Genomic DNA, 25,939 nt, shown 5'->3' with positions numbered 1-25,939 from the left:
TTTCAAACCTCACTAATATAATTACCACAGGATACATATTTGATAAGCAACTTAAAATCTGCTGATACACACACAGTTTTCCCTAACATATTTTCAATTTAATCAAAAAAGAACGGTTATGAAGGACAATGCCTATTTTCTTCTTCTTCTTCTTTTTTTTTTTTTTTTTGAGACTGAGTCTCACTCTGTCGTCTAGGCTGGAGTGCAGTGGTGTAATCTCAGCTCACTGCAACCTCTGCCTCCTGGATTCAAGTGATTCTTCTGCCTCAGCCTCCTGAGTAGCTGGGACTACAGGCGTGTGCCACCAAATCTGGCTAATTTTTGTATTTTTAGCAGAGACAGGGTTTCACCATATTGGCCAGGCTGGTCTTGAACTTCTGACATCGTGATCTGCACTTTGGGAGGCCACGGCAGGCGGATGACTTGAGGTCAGGAGTTCGAGACCAGCCTGGCCAACAAAGTGAAAGCCTGTCTCTACTAAAAATACAAAAAATTGCTGGGCGTGGTGGTGGGCACCTGTAATCCCAGCTACTTGGCAGGCTGAGGCAGGAGAACGGCTTGAGCCCAGGAGGTGGAGGCTGCAGTGAGCCAATATCGCACTACTGCACTCCAGCCGGGGCAACAGAGTGAGACTCACATCTCAAAAACAAAACAAAACAAAACAAAAACTACTCTTTCTTTACATTAAGAAAGATGCATATTACTTCTCACAGGACTTCTGTTTATGCTACAGCCACTAATTTCTAATTGTCTAATCAATTCATATCTTTTTAAGAACAGATCAAAAATGAAGAGCTGTAAAATAATTCTTATCTCAAATCTGAAATTTACCATTTTCTTCTCCTGTTGTTTTTCGTTTATCTTCTTGTGAAACATGGACGAGTTGCAGAATGAGAGGTCTCCGAGTGACAATTCCAGTACCTCTGGGAAGCAGGTCCCTCCCCACCAGGCTTTCTAGCACTGAGCTCTTTCCACTGCTCTGGAAACAGAATACATACAAGAGCAAAATGAGTTTCTTAACACCTTTTTTTGTTAATTCAATAAACTATATTAACAAACCAGCATACAGAATTGTTTTAATTAGTGCAGAGACTTTTTTTTTTTTTTTTGAAACGGAGGCTCTTATTGCCCAGGCTGTAGTGCAATGACCATGATCTCAGCTCACCGCAACCTCCGCCTCCCGGGTTCAAGCTATTCTCCTGCCTCAGCTTCCCGAGTAGCTGGGATTACAGACATGTGCCACCAAACCTGGCTAACTTTTTGTATTTTTAGTAGAGACGGGGTTTCTCCATGTTGGTCAGGCTGGTCTTGAACTCCCAACCTCAGGTGATCCACCTGCCCCAGCCTCCCAAAGTGCTGGGATTACAGGCATGAGCCACCACACCCGGCCACAGACTTTCTAAATGAAAGATAATTTTATTTCCTATTACATGATCTATTTGTTTTTAAGCCAAAACCAGAAAATAAAAGCCCTGTTTTCCCATAATTTTCCCACCTGTTTTGATACTCGGAGACCAACCAGGTTTCAAAACCTACATAATATTGGTATATATAAAATTATGCCTATAATATGTAGTTATTTTACTGTAAATGGGACAGTAATGCATATCTTTTTCTCTAACCTTCTATTTTTATTAATTATTATCATTACAATGTGTCACTCTATTACCCAGGCTAGATTGCAGTGGTGCGATCACAGCTCATTGCAGCCTTGACCTCCCCAGGATACGGTGATCCTCCCACGTCAGCCTTCCCAGTAGCTGAGACTACAGGCACGCACTACTATACCATTCTAATTTTTGTATTTTGTAAAGGTGGGGCTTTGCCATGTTGCCCAGGCTTGTCTCAAACTCCTGGGTTCAAGCAATCCTCCCACCTCAGTCTCCCAAGTGCTGGGATTACAAGCATGAACCACTGCTCCTGGCCTAACCTGCTTTTATTTTTAATGTAATAATCAGGGATATTGTTCCATATCAATACATTAACTACTTCTGTATCAATTCCCAGCACTTTGGGAGGCTGAGGCAGGCAGATCACCTGAGGTCAGGAGTTCGAGACCAGACTGGTCAACATGGCAAAACCCTGTCTCTACTAAAAATACAAAAATTAGCTGGGCATGGTGGCACGTGCCTGTAATCCCAGCTACTCGGGAGGCTGAGGCAGGAGAATAGCTTAAACCCGAGAGGTAGAGGTTGCAGTGAGCCGAGGTCACGCCATCACACTCCAGCCTGGGCACAGAGTGAGACTCCTTCTCAAAAAAAAGTAATAGTTAAAACAATATTCTACTATGTGTAAAACCAAACCCGAACTGATGAGCATTTAGATGGTTTTTGCTGTTATTAACAATGCTGCAATAAATGTGCTTATACATATAACCTTAGTCACTTATCCTATTACCTCACTAGATTTAGTTCATTTAAGTTAAATTGCTGTGATTGACGAGCATACAGATTTTAAGCATTCATACATACTGCCAGACTGCAGAGAAGATGGCATCAAGCTATATTTCCAACAGTTACCACTTTGTTCAATTTGCTACAGCCCCATCAGTATTAAGCATCGTTGCTTTTTTTTTTTTTTTTTTTTTTTTTTTGAGATGGAGTCTTCTTCTGTCGCCTAGGCTGCTGGAATGCAGTGGCACGATCTTGGCTCTCTGCAACCTCCACCTCCTGGGTTCAAGCAGTTCTCCTGCCTCAGCCTCCCAAGTAGCTGGGATTACAGTCGTGTGCCACCACGGCCAGCTGTTTTGTATTTTTAGTAGAGACAGGGTTCCACCATGTGGGCCAGGCTGGTTTCAAACTCCTGACCTCAAGTCATCTGCCTGCCTCAGACTCCCAAAGCATTGCTTTTTGAATCTTTGCTACTTTGCTAGATGGATACTGACAGCTCATTTAAATTTGCATTCCTTTATTATTGAGGTCAAGCATCCTTTTGTTTAAGGGCTTTCTATATTTCTCCTTTAGTGATTTGCTTATTCGAATACTAGCATTTTATATATTTCTTATTAGTTTATAATAAAGTTATTTATCCATAATAAGTATTTCATTGTATGTTGTTTTAAATATTTTCCAACTTTTTATTTTGAAATTTTCAATGCCACAAAAAAAGTTGCAAGAATGGTAACAGTGAATACTCATATATCTTAACATAATTCACCACTTAACATTTTTGACACATTTACTTTATGTCTCTCTCTCCTTACATGTACACACAAAGACTTTTTCTCCCTTTGCTGTCCTATTTGAGAGTTAGTTACAGAAATCATGATACTCCACTCTAAACATTGTGGCATGCATCTCCTAAGAACAAGGGCATTCTTCTATAAAACCACAATATAATGATCACATTCAGGATTTTTTTTTTTTTTTTTAAGAGATGGGGGTCTCATTCTGTCATTCAGGCTGGAGTGCAATGGCGTGATCATAGCTCACTGCAGCCTCTAACTTCTGGCCTCAAGAGATCCTCAAGCCACCTCAGCCTCCCGAGTAGCTGGGATTCCAGGAGCCAGCCACCATACCACTTACATTCAGGGAATTTAACATACATACAATACCAATATCCAATTACTAAATAATAACAAATATCAATACTAACAGCTTATGGAATAATCAAATAATATATAAACCTCTATTATACATTTTTAAATATTTCTAAATTTGTCATTTTTCTTAAGTTTGCAATAAACTGTTATTTTTCTATACAGTATATTATGTACTCTATTTTTTTCTTAGTCAAAACTTGTACTTTAAAAATTTATTTTCTACAAATACAAAAATCCTAATTTCATCTGTTATGTCAGACAGGGTCTGCAGGAAGCAGATGGCCCACTCAAATTAGATTAATTTAAAGAGGGTTTATTTACAAAGGACTATTTACAAAGCTGTGGGTGAGGCTTACAGGAAATCACAAGGGATATTGCAGTAACCCAGGCTAGTAACAGGAGAGCAGCTCTCATCACCCCAAAGCCTAAAAGGAAGGACCAGGACTAAGACTGACACAGCCAGCCAGCCCAAGGCTCCTACATACAGAATGTATGAGATGGGGAATCAAGACCAGGACATTTTTCTCCTCTTTCCTCCAATTCCCTGCCAGGGCTCCTCATTTCCACATCCAAATCAGAAGACAGAGGACATAGGGGCTCATTCATGTTGTCCAGAAAGGTCCCCTATGATGGAAAACACAAAAGCTGAATGGATCTGGAGAGTTAAATTGAAGAATATAAGACATATTTGAGAAACTGCAGTTGTGATATCCAGGGTAGCCCCCTCATTAAATAAAACAGGGTGCTTTCCATCATTTCATTCCTGTACTCTGATACTGTACTCTGAAATAATTTTAACAACATATAGACATTTCCTGTTCTTTGTATGTCTGATAAAATGTGTCCATAAAAAAAATTGAATTCTCTGATTTTCGAATTTATAGGCATCATCTACTCATAATAACCTCAGAATTTGTTCATTTTTCTTATTTCTAATATTTTACGTTCTATTTTTTATGAGACTTTCCAAATGACTATTAAATTGATTGGCCAAATATTTTGCTGATTTTGCTTTGTAATTGATTTTTTTTAATATTTCTAATTTCTTCTTCCTGGGATTCTTTTTTCCCCCTGGTGAAAGGAGGGTTTATCTGTAGTTTAAAAAAGCTCCTTGAATTTAAACGTTAGCTTTTTTCTCTATTTCGGCTACCGACACTTGCAACCCTCACCCACCCCTAACACAAACATACATTCCTCTAATCAGTCACCTCATCTTCTTTCTTCCACACCAAGAGCTGTGGTTCTCAATTACACAGTTTGTGACAGAATTAGAACAACACAATTACTTGTTTGCTTTTTATTTCATGTTACACAAAGATTCTCAAAATAAGAACACCAACAATACCACCACCACCATTATTACTGAAAGTAGTTTTTTAAATGTTTTGTATATAATCCTTCCATTCTCCTTCCCACCCTTTTACAGACCATATCTTCTTTCAAACCCTCATTTGGTCTTAGTTACGTGTAATACAAATCACCAGCCTTTAACGTGTCTCTAGTCATTCTGATTCTGACACCCATTCTCTAGTAGATTCCCCAGGAAGGGCTAATGGGAACAATATTCTTCAAATTCTAGCATATTGTTTGTGACTTTTATTTTTTATTTTTTTTAGAGAGTCTCACTCTATCACCTAGGCTGGAGTGCAGTGGCATAATTGTGGCTCACTGCAGCCTCCATCTCACTGGTTCAAGCAATTCTCTTGCCTCAGCCTCCCAAGTAGCTGGGATTACAGGTATATGCCACCACACCCGGCTAATTTTTTGTATTTTACAAAAGTGTATTATACAAGGTGTATATCTGCCCACCTTGGTCTCCCTACTGTCACAAGAGAAAGGAGACAATGAAATTCCATATTTAAGATAAGAACATGTACACCAGCCTGGGTGTGGTGGCTCACGCCTGTAATCCCAGCATTTTGGGAGGCCAAGGTAGGCAGTCACTTGAGGTAAGGAGTTTGCGACCAGTCTGGTCAACAAGGTGAAACCCCGTCTCTACTAAAAATACAAAAATTAGCCCGTGTGGTGGCGGATGCCTGTAATCCCAACTACTCAGGAGGCTGAAGTAGGATAATCACTTGAACTCAGAGGAGGAGGTTGCGGTGAGCCAAGATCGTGCCACGAACTCCAGCCTGGGAAACAAGAACAAAACTCCATCTCAAAAAAAAAAAAAAAAAAAAAGACAGTAATCTGATTCTTTTTTTCCTTTTTCTTTCTTTCTTTCTTTTTTTTTTTTTTTTTAAGACACTGTCTAGCTCTGTTGCCCAGGCTGGAGTGCAGTGGTGCAATCACAGCTCACTGCAGCCTCCAATTCCTGGGCTCAATAGCTCCTCCTCTCAGCCTTCCAAGTAACTTGGACTACAAGCTCACACCACCACACCCAGCGTGTGCATGCGTGTGTGTGCGTGTGTGTGTGTGTGTGTGTAGACAGGGTCTCACTATATTGTGTGTGTTTGTGTGTGTGTAGACAGGGTCTCACTATATTGCCCAGGCTGGTCTCACACTCCTGGGCTCAAGCAATACCCCCACCTCGGCCTCCCAAAAGTGTTGGGACTACAGGTATGAGCTACCACACCTGGCCTTGATTTTCCTTTACTTATAAAGGTAAGAGACTCTGTGACTTCTGCCTCTATGTCTGAAGGATTTTTATTTTTCCTTTGAAGTCCAATAATTCTTCTAGACTATGCCTCAGTGTTGGTCTACCGTGTCACTGTTCTTAGGTATGTGCTGTAGTCTTCCAAAGTTTAGTTCCCCATCTACTTTTATTTTATTAAAATTATCTTGTATTGTAATTTTTAGTACTCATTCTGTTCCCTTGCTACAGTTTTCTTCTTTGGGGACACATAATATACATATGCTGGATTTTCTTTACTTGTTTCCAATGTGTCAATTTCTACAAAATTCTTTTTACATATCTTCATTTTTAATGTCTTTCTCCTTTTCAGCTTCTTTCCCTCATAAGGTATTATCTGTTACGTTTACTTGCTCTTGTGTTCCTTCTAATTTGTCTTCATTTCTAAAAGAAATTTTGTTTCATTTCATTCATTCATTCAATTTATCCAAGACAAGGTCTCACTCTGTTGCCCAGGCTGGTGTGCAGTGGCGCCAGCATGGTTCACCACAGCCTCAACCTTCACAGGCTCAGGTGATCCTCCCACCTCAGCCTCCCAAGTAGCTGGAACTACAGGCAAATGCCATCACATCCAGCTATTTTTTCTATTTTTTGTAGAGACAGGGTTTCATCATGTTGCCCAGGCTGGTCTCAAATTCCTGGACTCAAGCAATCCTCCTGCCTCAATCTCCTAAAGTGCTGGGATTACAGGTGTGAGCCACCATGTCCAGCCATTTTCTTTTATTTATAATACTTCACTATCACTTAATTTTTAAATTTTTCTTATGCGAATTAATTTTTTGAAATGTCTTATCATTGTAGTGTCTTCTGTCTTGCCTTTTGTCTTAATATCTCAGTTTTTCTTTGTTTTCTGTCTTTCTGGTGTACTTTCATCTCCTTGTCTAGAGGGATCTTGTTTTTCTTCAAAAATTTGCATGAGATTTGACAACAATCATTTCATACTATTGACTTTTGAAAGAGGCTTGGCTCTGAATAGCTATTCTGCCTTTATACTCTAAAACTCCCTCTTGTTGTTTTCATATAGTATTCAAAAGTATAGTTTCTTGCTTTCTGAGATATCTTGGCCCTGTTCACCTCCCCTGCTTTTATCTGGACCTTCTCTTTCCTTGGTCTGTCTGTATTCTTCAGAGGACACTCAATTGTATCCTCACTTCCTTCTTCTTGTGAGGAGTGGGCCTGGAAGGGAGCTTTGGTTAGTTTTTAAAGTTTCATGAAGGAATGCCAGTCCCTTCAGACTTTACAACTGATCTCTTTCACTCACCCATTGTCGATGTGTGCAACACCCTTCCCAAATTCCCATTTCAGCTGGTATTCTAAAATCGGTCCTTTAAAAAGCTTTCTAGTGATTGCCTTTGGGTTATTCACAATTCTCCACTCCATCAGATGTGCCACTGCTTCATTCTGCTTCTTCCAGCATGGATAACAATGGTTTGTTCCCAATCTGCTGGTACTTGAGCATTTGCAGAGAAACATAGTCAACTAATTTTCCTGTACACGTTTTCTATGTGTTTTTGGTTTTCCTCTTTGTTCTGTGTTTAGGGGAAAGTCATATAGACATTTAGGAAACTATTCTACCACTGCTGTCATCTTCCCAGGATCCCTAATATGGATATTTAATCCCCTAGAAGTACCAAGACTAATGTTTAGTCTTATAAAAGTTATTTTATACTTCAGTCCTAAAAAGGAGTAAGGTACTGACGCATGCTATAACATCGATGAACCTAAAAACATTATTCTGCTAAGTTAGAGTCAGTCAGTCACAGAAGACCACATATTATTTGATCCTGTTTATATGAAATGTCCAAAATACGGCCAGGCGCGGTGGCTCACGCCTGTAATCCCAGCACTTTGGGAGGCCAAGGTGGGCAGATCACAAGGGCAGGAGTTCAAGACTAACCTGGCCAACATGGTGAAACCCCATTTTAACCTAAAAATATAAAAATTAGCTGGGCACGGTGGCACGTGCCTGTACTCCCAGCTAGCTACTCAGGAGAGGCTGAGGCAGGACAATTGCTTGAACCCGGGAGACGGAGATTGTAGTGAGCCAAGATTGCGCCACTGCACTCTAGCCTGGGTGACAGGGCGAGACTCCATCTCAAAAAAAGATAAATGTCCAAAATAGGCAAAATCTATAGCTAGAAAGTAGATTATGTGGCTGTTTAGGGATAGAGTGAAGAAGAATGGGGAGTGACTACTAATAGATATGAGGTTTCTTTCTGGAATGATGGTATAATCTAAAATTAGTTTAAAGGTGATAGAAAGGCCAGGCGAGGTGGCACATGCCTGTAACCCCAGCAATTTGGGAGGCCGAGGTAGGCAGATCACTTGAGGCCAAGGAGTTCAAGACCATCCTGGGCAACATAGTAAAACCTCATCTTTACAAAAAATAAAAAAATTAGCCAGGCAAGGTTGCACATGCCTGTAGTCCCAGATGCTAGGGAGGCTTAGACAGATGGATCGCTTGAGCCCAGGGGATTGAGGCTGCAGTGAGCCGTGGTCATGCCACTGCACTCCAGCCTGGGCAAGAGAGTGAGACCCTGTCTCAAAAAGAAAAGAAAAGAAAAGTTTAAAGTGATGGTTGTGCAACTCTATAAATATGCTAAAAAAAAAAACACTGAATTACACATTGTACATGGGGAATGTTATGGTATATAGAGTATATCTCAATAAAGCTGTTAAAAAACAAAATAAAGGAGAATGACTTCTTAAATAATATACAAAATGTACAAAACCATAGAAGAAAAGATAATTCAACCACAATAAAATTAAGACTTCTTTTCCTCATAGAAAAAATTCAGGGAAAACATTTGCGATCTATAAGTAACTGGTAACCAAAATGTATAAATAACTCCCACAAATCAAATTTTTAAAAATACCTAACAGAAAATAATGTGCAGAGATATGAACAAAAACTCACCAAACAAAACCTCAAAGGGCCAAGAAACATGATAAGATGCTCACACTCACTAGTAATCAGGAGGATGCAATAGAAACCACAATGAGGTACCAAAAATTTAAAATGTGACTATACAAAGTACAGATATAAATAAACAAACTTAACTCTGTTGATGGGAATGTAAATTATAGCCATCCTGAGGAGCAATAGCAATATCCAATAAATATACCCTATGATCTGGCAGTTCCACTCCTTGATTTGTTAAGAGAAATTCTCAAACATGAGACATTTATTTGAATATCCGCAGTACCACTGTTTACAAAAACAGCTATAGCAAACACTGGGGAACACGTAAATTTCAACAGGATATATTCCTATAAGGGACCATTATATAGCAATATAAGTGAACAAACCGGGATTATATGTGTATATATAAATTTCACATGACTGTGTAAAAAAATATATATACAGATTACAGCTACTTCATGATTGATAGTGAGTGGAACTTCTACTTGACATATGTCCCTATTACACTGTGAAAATGTACAAATATCTGAAATGTAAAAATGAGCCTCATGTTAAGATGGATGGGAAGGACACTGTGACTGGTTGTGTGTGGAGTTTGGTAGCACTGTGATTCATTTGATGCTTCTACAAACCACAAAAAACTACACATTAGAGAAATTATGGACTCTGTGTTCTTATGATGACTAGTTAGTTCTGAAGCACCTGGACATTATCTGAAGACTTCATTCTTGGAATAGAAGATGACGTTTCATCCCTGACTCCAATGGAGTTCAAATGTGAATAAAATGATATGAACTGCTTTGGTCATTTCAGAATTAGACTGAGTCACTTCTTGGAAAATACAGCTCCTAAACCCCAGTTTAGGTTGCTGTTATTAAAATAAGTATCATCTACCTAACAGGTACTCATGGTGACTGACTTTTGGAGACTCCAGAATGCACCAAAACAAACAAACAAAAAAATTCAATACATTCAAACCAAAACTTTTAACATGTTGTCTCTATTCCTGAGATCCCAGCAGGACTTCTTGAAGCCTGTGCTTAACTTGATCTCTCTGCTTAGATTTTAATTAATTTTGCTTAAATGTAAATCTTATTCTATAGAATGGAATGAGCAACATTTTAAAAAATTGAAATATATATCACCACCCAAAAAAAAAAAGAGAAAATGGTTATAGTATGAATGAATACAGAATTTTATAATCACAATTTCCCTAGGAACTCTAAATTTTAAACATTTCTCCATGCAATAACATTTACTGTGACAGATTGGAAGTCTAATGCCAGTCTGATTCTCTTTCCCGTGTAAGAAAGCTTTTTTCCCCCCTACTATTTCAATTTAGAAGCTTGTAGTATTCTTTTAATTTCAGAAATTTAACCAGGGTATGTCTCTTCTCTCAATATTTACGTGCAGCAATTGAGACCTGAAGATGTTGTACTTCAGCTCTGGGGAACTTTTGTCTTTTATCTGTTATGATTATTGTTTCTCTCCTCATCTGCTCCAAGTGCTCTTAACCAATCATCTATGATCAGGCTTTTGGCTCTCTTAGTTCTCACCTTCAGTCTCTTATCTCTAATAAAGTCCATAACATATGTTTTTGATCTGCCTTTTTAGGACAGGTTGTTACAGACTTATGTCTTCCCAAAATTTATAAGTTGAAGCCCTAACCCCCAGTAGCTTGGAATACGACTATATTTGCAGACAGGGCGTTTAAAGAGGCGATTAAGTTAAAACAAGTCCGGCCGGGCGCAGTAGAGCACGCCTGTAATCCCAGCACTTTGGAGGCCAAGGCGGGTGGATCACGAGGTCAAGAAATCGAGACCATCTTGGCCAGCATGGTGAAAGCCTGTCTCTGCTAAAAATACAAAAATTAGCCGGGCGTGGTGGCAGCGCCTATAGTCCCAGCTACTCGGGAGGCTGAGGCAGGAGAATCGCTTGATTGGAGGCAGAGGTTACAGTGAGCCGAGATCATGCCTCTGCACTCCAGCCTGGCAACAGAGCGAGACTCCATCTAAAAAAAACAAGGCTATTGGGGTGATAGGCCCATAATGCAAACTGACATGACTTTTTTTTTTTTTTTTTTTTTTTTTTTTTTTGAGACGGAGTCTCGCTCTGTAGCCCAGGCTGGAGTGCAGTGGCGCAATCTCCACTCACTGCAACCTACGCCTCCCGGGTTCACGCCATTCTCCTCCCTCAGCCTCCCGAGTAGCTGGGACTACAGGCGCCCGCCACCACGCCCGGCTAATTTTTTGTATTTTTAGTAGAGACGGGGTTTCACCGTGTTAGCCAGGATGGTCTCGATCTCCTGACCTCGTGATCCGCCCGCCTCGGCCTCCCAAAGTGCTGGGATTACAGGCGTAAGCCACCATGCCCGGCCCTGACTGACATTCTTATAAGAAGAGGAAATTCAGACACAGAGACACCATGGACACAGCAAGAAGGCAGCCATCTACGAGCCAAGGAAAACGGCCTCAAAAGAAACCAAACCTGCTGACACTTTGATCTTGGACTTGTAGCCTCCAGAACTGTGAGAAAATAAACTTCTGCTTTTTAAGCTACCCAGTCTGTGGCAATTTGTTATGGCAGCCCCAGCAAACTAATACAGAAGTTACAAACTCAGCTGCCCACACATGCAATGAATAAATCAATCCAGACTTTGGTCAAAATGACATCAGAATGTCAATCATACTTCAGTAAAGTGATTTTTTTAATGCCATCAGATTGTATTCTCCTGACATTTTTATATGAAAAATAAGAATATTTCTAACATCTGCCCAAAAATGGTCATTTTTCTTAAAATGTACAGCCATTTTAATCAGTAGTAATGGCTAATATTAATCAAACATTTAACATTAAATGATTTACCTCATTTAAGTCTAACAACTTTTATTAGATGGTTACTATTTAATTCTCATTTTATAGATGAGTTAGCTGCGATTTAGAAAAATTATGTAACTTGCCCAGATATACTTAGGTAACAAGTAACAGGGATGAATTATAACCCAGTAGTCTTCAACTTTCCCACTTTTGATGCAGATGTAGTAGGAAATATTTCATTGCTTATTTTACACTATAAAGAAAGAGCAGCACATATACGATGATAACTGGCAACCAGGGAAGGCAACTGGGAGCAATAGGAGCTGTGGCTAACTAGATATTAACTGACCCACCTAAAGCAGGCATTATTCAAATCCACTGGGAATACGGGTGAAGGGTTATCAGATTTTCTGATTTTTTTAAGGCAAAACCAGAAATCTGGGCCTTTCAACTAAATCCACCAATTTTTAAACATTGGCAACCAATTCATTTATTTTTAATACTGTATGTGTCAATACACACAGACTAAATGAAACACATCTGCGGGCTCCCAATGTTTTACCTCTCACCTAGATTCAGTATTATAAATGGTACTGGCTTCTTCAACAATTGGCTCTATCAGTGCTTTTTTCCCCACCTGGTGATTTAAACATCCAATGTCTAGGCTCTTCCCAGGAAGTCGAGTAGCTACAAGAGTTCTAAAGCGGCAAAAATCACAGCTAGCTTGCTCTGAAAATAGGGCTCCACTGGCACTACAAGGCCTTCAGATTTTTTTCTCCACAAACTCCCAAAGCTGATTCAGTATCCTGAATTATATTTAGGAGCTAAAGATTTGTGTGCCTGGTCTCAGTGTCATCTTTTAGTTTTAGTTTCTTCCAAATTGCACTGTATTGGGATTTTTAGTGTTTTGAATTTATATTTTGAGATGTGGCCTTTCACTGAAAAGGTTTTGTTGTATTTTCAGCTCTTCCCTAATAATCAGCATCAGTTGGGGCTGAGGAGTTAATAATGTTCATTCATACCACATTAACCAAAGCTGATTCCTTATTTAACTTCTAAGTTTTAATTTTTCATTGTGTAAGGCAGCTCTCTCAATTCTTTATTTTGACATTAATATAGTAAAGATATACTTCTCTTAATGTTTTACTTTTTATTTTGAAATAATTTTAGATTTACAGAAGGTTTCCTTAATATTTGCTTCACTTATTTAAATAAAATATTTCTAAGTGTATCCTTAGAAATGTTAATCTTATGGTACTTAAAACAGCTAAATTTGGCTGGGCGCAGTGGCTCACACCTGTAATCCCAGCACTTTGGGAGGGCGAGGCGGGCGGATCACCTGAGGTTGGGGGTTCGACACCAGACTGACTAACATGGAGAAACCCTGTCTCTACTAAAAATTTAAATTAGCCAGTCATGGTGGCACATGCCTGTAATCCCAGCTACTTGGGAGGCTGAGACAGGAGAATCACTTGAACCCGGGAGATGGAGGCTGCGGTGAGCCGAGATCACACCATTGCACTCCTGCCCGGGCAACAAGAGCAAAACTCTGTCTCAAAAAAAATAAAAACAGCTAAACTAAAATGTTTCTTCCGTATAGCTGAAACCCTCTATGTAATGACAAAATATATATATGAAGTTTAAACCACTTCATAATTTGCAGTTAATATGTGGAGTGCTTTTTGTTTTTAAGGGACCGGGTCTCACTATGTTGGTTAGGCTGGAGTGCAGCAGCTAGTCACAGGCACAATCACAGTGAACGACATAGCCCTCCACCTCCTGGGCTCAGGCAGTCTTGCCACCAGGTCTCCCAAGTAACTGGGACTACAGGCACAGGTCACCACACTCGACTTAAAATGCCGCTCTTACATGAACTTAATATCCAAAATCCAAACTTTCTAAAATACTGCAGACTTAACAGTCCTTAGGAAGGAATTTTTTCTTGGTTATAAAACTATATGTCCAGTACTTTCTGGATCACTGAAGAGTGAGAGATTCAGATATCTGACAAGGCTATGAACTTGAATAGCAGAAGTATCATCCATGAAAATCCCCACTTCTTCCATAAAAGCATGAAAAAGTAATACGAATCTACACATCCAAGAAGCTCGATGAACTCAAAGCAGGATAAACACAAAGAGATACACACATTGAGATAAATTATAATCAAACTGTTGAAAAACAAAGACAAATGTTAAAAGAAGCAAGAGAGAAGCTATGAGTCATGAACAAGGGATCCTCAATAAGAGTAACAACAGATACAACAGATTTCTCATCAGAAACCATAGGGGCCACAGCGGCTCTGCCTATGGAGTAGTCAGTCTTTTATTCCTTTACTTTAATAAACTTGTTTTCAAAAGAAAGAGAGAGAGAGAGAGAGAGAGAGAGAGACCATAGGAGCCAGAGGCAGTAAGATAAAGTGCTGAAAGAAAAACCCTGCCAATCAAAAATTCTAACTCAAAATGGTTAAGATGCCAATAAAACCTGAAGCAACCTATAGAGGCAACACAATCCCCATCAAAATCCCAACCATCTTATTTACAGAAATGAAGAAGCCAAATCTAAAATTCGTATGTGGCCCGCACAGTGGCTCACGCCTATAATCCCAGCATTCTGGGAGGCCAAGGCAGGCAGATCACCTGAGGTTAGGAGTTTGGGACCAACCTGGCCAACATGGTTAAAACCCCATCTCTACTAAAAAAACACATATTAGCCAGGCGTGGTGGTGGGCATCTGTAATCTCAGCTACATGGGAGCCTGAGGTGGTTGGATCACTTGAACCCAGGAGGCAGAGGCTGCAAGTGAGCTGAGATTGCGCCAGTGCACTCCAGCCTGGGCACAGAGTGAGACTACCTCTCAAAATAAAATAATATAAAATAAAATTCATATGGAATGGCAAGGGACCCCAAACAATCAAAACAATTTTGAAAAAGGAAAACAATGCTGGGAAAGTTACACTTCTCAAATTTAAAATATACTCCAAAGATACAGTAATCAAAGAAAAGAGCTGAGAATCCAGAAATAAACCCATATAATACATCTTTCGCTGGCCAGGCACAGTGGCTCATGCCTGTAATCCCAGCACTTTGGAAGGTTAAGGTGGGTGGATCACCTGAGGTCAGGAGTTCAAGACCAGCCTGGCCAACATGGCAAAACCCCAACTCCACTAAAAAAAACACACACACAAAAAATAGCCAGGCATGGTGGCAGGCGCCTGTAGTCCCAGCTACTTAGGAGGCTACTTAGGCTATTTAGGAGGCTGAGGCAAGAGAATCACTTGGGCCCAGGAGGTAGAGGTTGCAGTGAGCCGAGACTGCGCCTCTGCACTCCAGCCTGGGTGACAAAGTGAGACCCTGTCTCAAAAAAAAAAATCTTTGGTCAACTGATTTTCAGCAATACCAAGACTATTTAATGGAGAAAGAACAGTCTCTCCAACAAATGGTACTGGGTCAACTGGAGAAGCATATGCAAAAAAATGAAATGAACCCCTACCTTATACCATATGAAGATGTACTCAAAATGGACCAAAAGCCTAAATATACAAGTCAAAATAATTAGGGAAACAAACATTAAAAAACAAAAAATAAATAAATCTTCATGGCTTTGGATTTGTCAATGCCTTAGATATGACACCAAAATCACAAGCAATAAAAGAAAAAAAAAAAAGATAAATTAGCCTTAATCAAAAGTAAAACCTTTTATGTACTGAAGAACACTAACAAGGCAGTAAAAAGACAAGGCCGTGTGTGGTGGCTTATGCCTGTAATCTCAGTACTTTGGGAGGCCAAGGTGGGCGGATCACCTGAGGTCATGAGTTCAAGACCAGCCTGGCCAACATGGTAAAACTCCATCTGTACTAAAAATACAAAAATTAGCCGGATGTGGTGGCACGAGCCTGTAATCCCAGTTACTCATGAGGCTGAGGCAGAGGAATCACTTGAATCCAGAAGGCAGAAGTTGCAGTGAGCCAAGATCACACTATTGCACTCCAGCCTGGGCAAAAGAGCAAAACTGTGTCTCAAAAAAAAAAAAGAAAAGAAAAGAAAAAAAACAAAACCTACAGAATGAGAGAAAATATTTGTATATTACATACTGTTAAGTGTCTAGTATCCAGAATATATAAAGAACTCTTGGCCGGGCATGGTAGCTCACACCTGTAAATCCCAGCACTTTGGGAGGCCGAGGCAGGCAGATCACAAGGTCAGGAGTTCGAGACCAGCCTGGCCAATATGGTGACACCCCCATCTCAACTGAAACTACAGAAATTAGCCAGGCGTGGTGGTGCACGCCTGTAGTCCCAGCAACTCGGGAGGCTAAGACAGAAGAATCGCTTAAACCCGGGAGGCAGAGGTTGCAATGAGCTGAGATGGCGCCACTGCACTCCAGCCTGGGCAACAGAGAGAGACTCCATCTCAAAAATAAAAAAAAAAGAACTTTTACAATTCAACAATAAGACAACCCCAACAAGCACACAAAAAGATGTTCAACACCATTAGTTATTAGGGAAAAATGCAAAGCAAAACTACAATGAAATACTACTTTACACCCATTAGTATGACTGTAATCAACAACAGATAATAACAAATGTTGACAAAGATACAGAAAAACTGCACCCCTCATACATTGCTGGTGGGAATTTTAAAACGGGGTAGCTGCTGTGGAAAACAGTTTGGTGGTTGCTCAAAAAGTTAAACAAAATTACCTTAGAACTCAGCAATTTTACTCCTAGGTATATACCAAAATAACTGATAACAGGTACTCAAATACTTGTACACCAATGTTCATAGCAGCACTATTCACAACAGCCAAAAGGTAGAAACAACCCAACTGCTCATCAATAGATAATTGAATAAACCAAACGTGGTTTATACATATAATAGAGTATTACTCAGCCATTAAATGGAAAGAAAGAAGAGGGAGAGACAGCTCAATAGTACAGTTTTCTTTTGTGATGAAATTGTTTTGGACCTAGACAGACATGTCATTATGAACGCACTAAATGCCACAGAATTATACATTTTATAAACGGGCTAATTTTGGCCGGGCACAGTGGCTCACACCTATAATCCCAGCACTTTGGGAGGCCGAGGCAGGTGGATCACCTGAGGTGGGGAGTTTGAGACCAGCCTGACCAACATGGAGATACCCTGTCTCTACTAAAAATACAAAATTAGCCAGGCGTGGCACATGCCTGTAATCCCAGCTACTTGGGAGGCTGAGGCAGGAGAATCACATGAACCCGGGAGGCAGAGGTTGCAGTGACCCAAGATCGTGCCATTGCACTCCAGCCTGGGCAACTCCGTCTCAAAAAAAAAGAAAAGAAAAAGGGCTAATTTTATATTCCGCAAATTTCACCTCCATTTTGTTAAGCTAAAAAAAAAAAAAGCAGCAGCTCATAATCTATACAAAAAAAAGGGAAAAACACATTTATCGAAAAACACAAGAAAACAATGCATCAGAAGGAATTAAACTACAGTCAATAAATGCTAACATGTAGAAAGCAGTGCTCATGGAGAAAAACAAAAAGAGAGAGACATCAAACTATGAAAGAGTTGGCCAAAAGAGAAGGAAATGGCATAGGGGTCAAAAAATGCTGTTTTTCAAATAAAGAATTGCAGAATGATTTAGCGCTTAAAAAAAAAAAAAAAAAAAAAAAAAAGACAGTAACAGTGTTGGCCGGGCGCGGTGGTTCACGCCTGTAATCCCAGCACTTTGGGAGGCCGAGGTAGCTGGATCACGAGGTCAGGAGATCGAGACCATCCTGGCCAACACGGTGAAACCAGGTCTCTAACAAAAAAATACAAAAAAAATTAGCCGGGCGCGGTGGCGGTTGCCTGTAGTCCCAGCTACTTGGGAGGCTGACGCAAGAGAATGGCGTGAATCCGGGAGGCGCAGCTTGCAGTGAGCCGAGATAGCGCCACTGCACTCCAGCCTGGGCAACAGAGAGAGACTCCATCTCAAAAAAATAATAATAATAATAATAATAAAATAAAACTGTTGAGAAGGGCGTGCAGAAACCGGAACCCCAAAGGGGGTGTGAAATGGTGCAGTCACAGCCGGACACGGCAGCTCACACCTGTAATCCCAGCACTTTGGGAGGCTGAGGTGGGTGGATCATTTGAGGTCAGGGATTTGAGACCAGCCTGAGCAACATGACAAAACCCCGTCTCTAACTAAAAATATAAAAAGTAGCCAGGCAGTAGTGGCGCGCACCTGTAATCCTGGCTACTCGGGACGCTGAAGCAGGAGAACGGCTTGAGCCTGGGAGGTAGAGGCTGAGGTAAGCCAAGATCGCGCCACTATACTCCAGTCTGGGGGAGAGAGTGAGACCCTGACTCAAAAAAAAAAAAAGGTGCACCCACTATGGAAAACAGTTTGGCAGTTTTTCAGAAAGTTAAACATAAGAATTATCATATGACCCAGCAAGTCTACTTAGGTATATACTCAAGAGAATTTAAAAACACACATTCACACAACTTGTAAATGAATGTTCACAGCAGTATTATTCAAAATAGCCAAAAAATAGAAACAATCCAAAAATCCATCAATTGATGAACTGATAAACTGTGCTGTATCTATACAATGGAATATTTATTATTCTGCCATGCTACATAATGGATAAACCTACAAAACATTATGTTGAGTGGCTCATGCCTATAATCCCAGCACTTTAGGAGGCCGAGGCAGGCAGATCACTTGAGGTCAGGAGTTCAAGATCAGCCTGGCCAACATGGCAAAACCCCGTCTCTACAAAAATACAAAAAAAGTAGCTGGGTGTGGAGGCCACGCCTGTAATCTGGGCTGAGGCAAAAGAATCACTTGAACCCGGGAGGTGGAGGTTGCAGTAAGCTGAGGTCATGCCATTGCACTCCAGCCTGAGCAACAGAGCAAAACTCCATCTCAAAAAAAAAAAAAAAAAAAAAATTATGTTGAGCAACAGATGCCTGGCACAAAAGATCAAATCACATATTATAGGATTCCACTAATGTGAAATATCCCAAATAGGCAAATCCACAGAGACAGAAAGTAGATTAGTGGTTGCCAGTGATTCCTGCTTTTTCTAGTATCATGCACTTTAAAATCCAATGATTCACTAATATATTTTTCAAATTAGGATCTAGGAACCATCTGTATCAGAGTTACCGATGGTCCCTCACCCACGTCGGGCTTATAAAATCAAAACCTGTCAGAAGTTAGGGGAGGACAAAATGGGGGTGACTGCTTAGGGGCAGGAAGTTTTCTTTTTCAGGTAATGAAAATATTCTGGAATTACACTATGGTGGTACAACTTTGTGAACGTACTAAACACTGCTGAGTTGTGTATACTTTATAATAGTGAATTTTGTGTTATACGAATATTTCAGTATTTTTAATGTTAATTTTTTAAAAGTTGATTTGGAAATTAGTAATTAAAATCCAAATTATTGGCTGGGCATGGTGGCTCATACCTGTTATCCCAGCACTTTGGGAGGCTGAGGCAGGCAGATTATTTGAGGTCAGGAGTTTGAGACCAGTCTGGCCAACATGGTAAAACCCTGTCTCTAATAAAAATACAAAAATTGGGCCAAGTGCAGTGGCTCACGTCTGTAATCCCAGCACTTTGGGAGGCTGAGGCGGGTGGATCATGAGGTCAGGAGTTCGAGACCAGCCTGACCAACATGGTGAAACCCAGTCTCTACTAAAAGCACAAAAATTAGCCAGGCGTGGTGGCCTGCGCCTGTAATCCCAGCTACTCAGGAGGCTGAGGCAGGAGAATCACTTGAACACGGCAAGCGGAGGTTGTAGTGAACAGAGATCGCGCCACTACACTCCAGCCTAGGCAACAGAGCGAGACACCGTCTCAAGAAACAAAGAAAAAAAAAAAACAGCCATTCATGGTGGTGGGCACCTGTAATCCCAGCTACTCAGGAGGCTGAGGCAGGAGAATCGCTTGAACCCAGGAGGCGGAGGCTGCAGTGAGCCAAGATCGCGCCACTGCACTCCAGCCTGGGCGACAAGCGGAACTCCATCTCTAAAAAAATAAATAACCGGGCGCGGTGGCTCACGCCTGTAATCTCAGCACTTTGGGAGGCCGAGACGGGCGGATCACGAGGTCAGGAGATCGAGACCAGCCTGGCTAACACGGTGAAACCCCGTCTCTACTAAAATACAAAAAAATTAGCCAGGCGTGGTGGTGGGCGCCTGTAGTCCCAGCTACTGGGAGGCTGAGGCAGGAGAATGGCGTGAACCCGGGAGGCGGAGCTTGCGGCGGTGAGCTGAGATCTCACCACTGCACTCCAGCCTGGGAGACAGAGCAAGACTCCCCCTCAAAAACAAGTAAAATAAAATAAAATGAAATCCAAATTATTTTTAGGCTGGGTGCAGTGGCTCACACCTATAATCCCAGCACTTTGGGAGGCCAAGGCAAGAGGATCATTTGAGCCCAGGAGTTTGAAACCAGCCTTGGTAACATAGTAAGGCAGCGATTTTAAATTTTTAAAAAAAAATTAGCCAGGCATAATGGTGCATGCCTGTAATCCCAGCTACTCAGAAGGCTGAGGCAAGAGGACTGCTTGCACCCAGGAATTTGAGGTTACAGTGAGCTACGGATTATGCCAGTGCACTCTAGCGTGGGTGAAAGAGCCAGACCCTCAAAAAATAAAAATAAAAATTCAAATTGTTTTTCCTTTTACATTTGTCTGAATTACTGAAGATAGAATGCCGAAATCACTGAAATAAAAGGAAAAGCGTAAAGTACATTACTAGGAACACTAAGCCAGAGTCTCAGGTTAATGTCATCTGTATTCAGATACCTATATTGAGTGGTAGTTTAGATTACATACCTGGATGGCTCCCCTTTCCAATTCTTAATTTAAGAAATAGGATTACATTTCCCAAGTTGAGTCACAAAAGTTGTTTTAAGTCTTATCTCCTCTACCTGCAAAGTACACCATGGTCTAAAAGTATCATCAGCCTTCTCTCTCTCCCCACTATGTCTGTTCATTTCACAGATGGTCCCTACTAGCAAAAAAGAAAAACAATTTATTTAGCTAACACATAAAACATGTGAATGATTGATAGCTGTAAACATGAGTCCCTCACCTCCACTCCTCCAAGTCCCTAGCCCCCAAATGAGTGTTACTTGGGCATTTCATAAAAACAAAGTTTAAAACATTTAGAAGTCAGCAATGTTTGCCTGGGAAGTGATATATGGAGCAAGAATGCCACCAAAGTCAGCATAGTACTGGATGGTCGTATGCCATAGATTCAACTTCCCCTAATTTTCCTGCTTTTTCCAGTATCATGCATTTTAAAATCCAATGATTCACTATGTTTTTCAAATTAAGATCTAGGAACCATCTGTATCAGAATCACCTATGGTCCCTCACCCACCTCAGGCTTATTATCAAAATCTCTGGGGATAGGATCCAGGAAACTTATTTTCAAAGTGATTCTTTGGCCGGGCGCGGTGGCTCACACCTGTAATCCCAGCACTTTGGGAGGCTGAGGCGGGCGGACCACCTGAGGTCGGGAGTTTGAGACCAGCCTGACCAACAATGAGAAACTCCATCTCTACTAAAAATACAAAATTAGCTGGGCATGGTGGCGCATGCCTGTAATCCCAGCTACGCGAGAGTCTGAGGCAGGAGAATCGCTTGCAGCCAGGAGGCAGAGGTTGCAGTGATCCGAGATCATGCCATTGCACTCCAGCCCAGGCAACAAAAGCGAAACTCCATCTCAAAAAAAAAAAAAAACAAAAACAAAAACCTAAACCCAAACCTAAAGTGATTCTTAATAAACACTCAAGTCTGAGAATCACTATTCCAAAAAGTTCAACAAGATAGAAACTGAAGCCATTTAAGGTATGGATAATATGTAGGATAGACACTACACTTGTAGTTGTTTTTTAATTTTTTTTAAGACACAGGGTCTCACTCTGTCGCCCAGGCTGGAGTGCCATCGCAGAATCATAGCTCACTGCAGCCTCAAACTCCTGGACTCATGAGTCTTCCCAAGTAGCTGGGACTACCGGCACACGCCACACACCATAGTACTTGGCGAATTTAAACCTGTATTCTGAAGACATGATTACTGACGATAGGTTTACTAGGCAGAACTAAGTACAAAACACTTATATGTCTGGAATTCACTCACTACAACTAATCCATTAAATATAAATGTGAGGTATATATATGTTACATAATAGCAAAGAGTAAAAATGGCAGACATCACAAAGTAATGGTGTACTAGTATCCAAACCAAGATATTCTTGTTTCCCCAACACACTACAAAAAAGGCGGTGGGGGGAGGAAATAGTTTCTATTCTCTCTCTCTCTCTCTCTCTTTCTGCTGGGGTGCAGTGATATGCACTCCTGCACACACCTCAGCCTCAACCTCCCAGGCTCAGGTGATCCTCCCACCTCAGCCAGCTGAGTTGCTGGGACTACAGGTTCGCGCCACCACACCCAGCTAATTTTTGTATTTTTTGTAGAGATGGAGTTGCCCCACGTTGCCCAGACTGGTCTTGAACTCCTGGACTCAAGTGATCTGCCTACCTTGGATAATTTCTATTCTGTATTTCTTCTGGACTTGAGTAAAAGACTGATTATCAGTTAATAAGAACTTAGATGGAGATAACCCTCATTAAATCAAGCAGAAAAACTGACCTCTTGAGAAATGTCAAACATCAACATGCAGATACAGCATATGACTGTCAGTACTAGGATGGTTTCTGCACGTTAATGGCTTCCAGAAGGATGGGATCTTTACTTTTCTCTCCTGCCAGTCTGTATTTTGCCAACAGGTTTACTAACCAAAATAAACTCTATTTTGTGTAAAAAGAAAAAAAGTATTGATTTTAAACTATGCTGACACACTATATCCCTAATTCTTTTACTTCTTCATGCTGAAAAAGCACTGAGAATCTCTTTTAAAGGTATATGGAAAGTTTCTAGTGTGCAGCTAGGAGACACTTCTGAATCACTGACTATCAAAGCCTCAATTTATATTATCTCTAATTCTTTTTACAAAAACTGGTTTTTGATGATAAAAGTACCAGTGTTTTAAAACATTATGTGGTTAGAGTGAGCAATATTTATTCAAAATATTTAGAGCACTTACTACATGTCCCTGACTGAACAAAATTATATTCAATAAAAAATATTCCTTGTAACTTATGTTTGATGCTTCTGAGTCTCCAAACATTACAAATATTAAGTGTTACAAATACTAGAATATGTAGGCAAGATTGAGCAGAATCTTTCCCAATCCTATCGCAGACCAAGGAAATGTGTTTCTAAAACAATTTCTATTGCTTCAACTATTTAAAAGCCAAGCAAACAAACAAACGAGTACAGGATGTCTATAGTTTCCAGTGTCTGCATAGCCACTAATACTTTGAACATTAAGTTCCTTCTCATAATATTTATACCCTATACTATGTACCTCATGGAAAATGATGGGGAAACCGTCACCTTCTCAATAGAAAACATACTATTAAGAAATGAAGGCACTTAAAATCAGTATACTAATTTCTAAAATCCGTTTCTCTGAATTCTAATCGAAGTCCTATGATTCCTAGGTCAATAAAAGCAGCAGACAGAGAAAAGGAAATTTATACTCCTTCTCTGTCACTCTAGAAATAACATTTATTTCCTCAACATTTCTGCATTTAAAAAAAAAATGAGTTAGCTATGAGAAGACCGGAGAAACTGATGCCCAATTTAGGGCACGATCACAAAACTGTGGAAGACAAAAACCACAGCCTACGCAGAAAAATGGGACATTCCTTCCCAACACCCGCAGAACTCTAGATACACGTTTTGTTTTGTTTTTTAAATGCTTATTCGGCGTTCTCGAGACCTGGTGGAATTACACTGCAGGAAAACACTGGCGCTCACGCACGGTAGCGTCTCTCAGCCTCAACAGCGCGATTCCAAAACTAACTCTGCAGTCCCTGGGCAAGGCAGGGAGAATAAAACACCCGTCGAACGAAAGCCAACCGAGATGGGAACAGCCAATCCACCGAGCCCAGCGCGGCCCCGAGTGCCCCGCGCGTCCCCCAGCTGCCCTTGGAGGCAGCGGCAAGCGGACGAGGCCGCGCCCGGTCCCAGCGGACTTTAGTTCCGCCCGCCGGCCCATCCTTCCCTCTCCTGCCCCCGGGACCCGCCGGGCCATCCAGGCCCGCCGCGCCGGCTCCGCCCCTGGCCGGGCCCCGGATTCTCCGCCTCGATGCAACGCTGCCCCGGGCGGGCGGGTGCTGTAGAGCCCGGAGAGCCCTGGGGCCCCCAGCAAGGCCCTCCTCCCACAGGCCGCAAAGGCTGGCGCGGGAGTGGGCACTGCCGCAGCACCGACCAGGCCTGTGGCCGGGGGTCTGGCCCGAGCGAACGCCGCCTGCTGCTCTCACCTGCGTTCCCACTACGACGATTTGAGGCAGCTGGATGATGTCGGCGCCCACCGTGTTGAAGACGTCCTGGAGCTTGTTAATAACAGGAATTAGCGCCTCCATGACTCTGAAAACACGGGGCCCCAGTGCCCGCCGGCCGCGGCAATGAATGGGGCCGGGGCCCAGAGTTCGCCTCCTTCCTCCTTTCCTCCTCCCTCTCCTCGGAAGCCGGCACCCATTGGACCGGGCCCGCCGGCTACCTGCCCCCTCCCGGCAGGCCATGCGCTGCAAGGGAGGTGGAGAGGAGCAAGGCCTGCTGGGAGTTGTAGTTCTGGCGAGGAGGAACGCTAATGCCCACGGCTTCCAGGAGGCTGCGCGGGCACCGGCGGGCCCTTGCCTGGGGCTGGGATGCTGCGCGGGCTCTGGTCAAAGGCTAGGAGCGGGCGGGGAGCGCAGGAGGAAAACCATATATTTATGCCTGTCCTCAAGGCACGATGGATGTGACAGTACCGGGTGTGAATATGTGTTAAGCACAATGATGTGTGTCAATTATCCAATGTCACTTCCTTATGAAGACACTTTCTCTGGAAGAACGGGTTGGAAAGGCTTAAAGAAGAGCTTATGGCCGCAGACAACCAAACTGGGTGCAAAAAAATCTGTACGCTGATACTAGAATGTGTGGGGTGTTACTTTGCAAAAATAAAAAAACTAGCCCGGGTTAGAATACGCGGGTTCTCCAGGGGTTTCGTGAAAAAAAAAAAAAAAAAGCAAACAGGCCGGGCGCGGTGGCTCACGCCTGCAATCCCAGCACCTTGGGAGGCGGAGGCGGGTGGATCACGAGGTCAGGAGATCGAGACCACGGTGAAACCCCCTCTCGACTAAAAATACAAAAAATTAGCCGGGCGTGGTGGCGGGCGCCTGTAGTCCCAGCTACTCGGGAGGCTGAGGAAGGAGAATGCCGTGAACCCGGGAGGCGGAGCTTGTAGTGAGCAGAGATCGCGCCACTGCACTCCAGCCTAGGCGACAGAGCAAGACTCCGTCTCAAAACAACAAACAAACAAAAAAAACGACCGAGCGCGGTGTAATCCCAGCACTTTAAGAAGCGGAAGCAGGAGGATCGCTTGAGCCAGGAGTTCGAGACCAGCCTGGTCAACAGAGTGAGACCTCATCTCTACAAAAAGACAAAAAAAAAAAAGCAGGAGTCCGAGCAGCGTGGGGGCGGTGTTCACGAAAAAAAAATATTAAGAGTATTGGAGTTGGCCGGGCGCGGTGGCTCAAGCCTGTAATCCCAGCACTTTGGGAGGCCGAGACGGGCGGATCACGAGGTCAGGAGATCGAGACCATCCTGGCTAACATGGTGAAACCCCGTCTCTACTAAAAATACAAAAAACTAGCCGGGCGAAGTGGCGAGCGCCTGTAGTCCCAGCTACTCGGGAGGCTGAGGCAGGAGAATGGTGTAAACCCGGGAGGCGGAGCTTGCCGTGACCTGAGATCCGGCCACTGCACTCCAGCCCAGGCGACAGAGCGAGACTCCGTCTCAAAAAAAAAAAAAAAAAAAGAGTATTGGAGTTTTACAGGGGAAGCTAGGCATTTATTATCGATATTATGTATAAACCTTTATTTGTAGACATCTGATAACTGCCTTGCTCGCTCTTTGCTCAT

The 25,939-nt window shown here is 42.0% G+C and overlaps 1 protein-coding gene across 7 annotated transcripts in view; it reads right to left on the bottom strand.

Moving 5' to 3' along the window:
• DNM1L (dynamin 1 like) overlaps positions 1 to 24,564 on the bottom strand; it is a 67,271-nt gene extending 42,707 nt beyond the window's left edge. For 4 of the 7 annotated variants that reach the window (XM_050750045.1, XM_050750042.1, XM_050750043.1 and 1 more), the window contains exons 1-2: positions 24,299 to 24,496; positions 832 to 979 (exon numbers count right to left, since the gene is read on the bottom strand). In XM_050750045.1, the coding sequence (XP_050606002.1) occupies positions 832 to 979; positions 24,299 to 24,400 (250 nt within the window). In that variant the 5' untranslated portion in view covers positions 24,401 to 24,496. Of the gene's footprint in view, positions 1 to 831; positions 980 to 24,298 lie in introns of all 7 variants that reach the window. The other 3 variants (XM_050750040.1, XM_050750047.1, XM_050750041.1) reach the window with 3 other exon arrangements.
• Positions 24,565 to 25,939: the final 1,375 nt, after the last annotated feature.

This window comes from Macaca thibetana, chromosome 11, assembly GCF_024542745.1.
Source record: "Macaca thibetana thibetana isolate TM-01 chromosome 11, ASM2454274v1, whole genome shotgun sequence".
Lineage (NCBI taxonomy): Eukaryota > Metazoa > Chordata > Mammalia > Primates > Cercopithecidae > Macaca > Macaca thibetana.
This window is presented reverse-complemented; position numbering and strand designations above follow the sequence as displayed.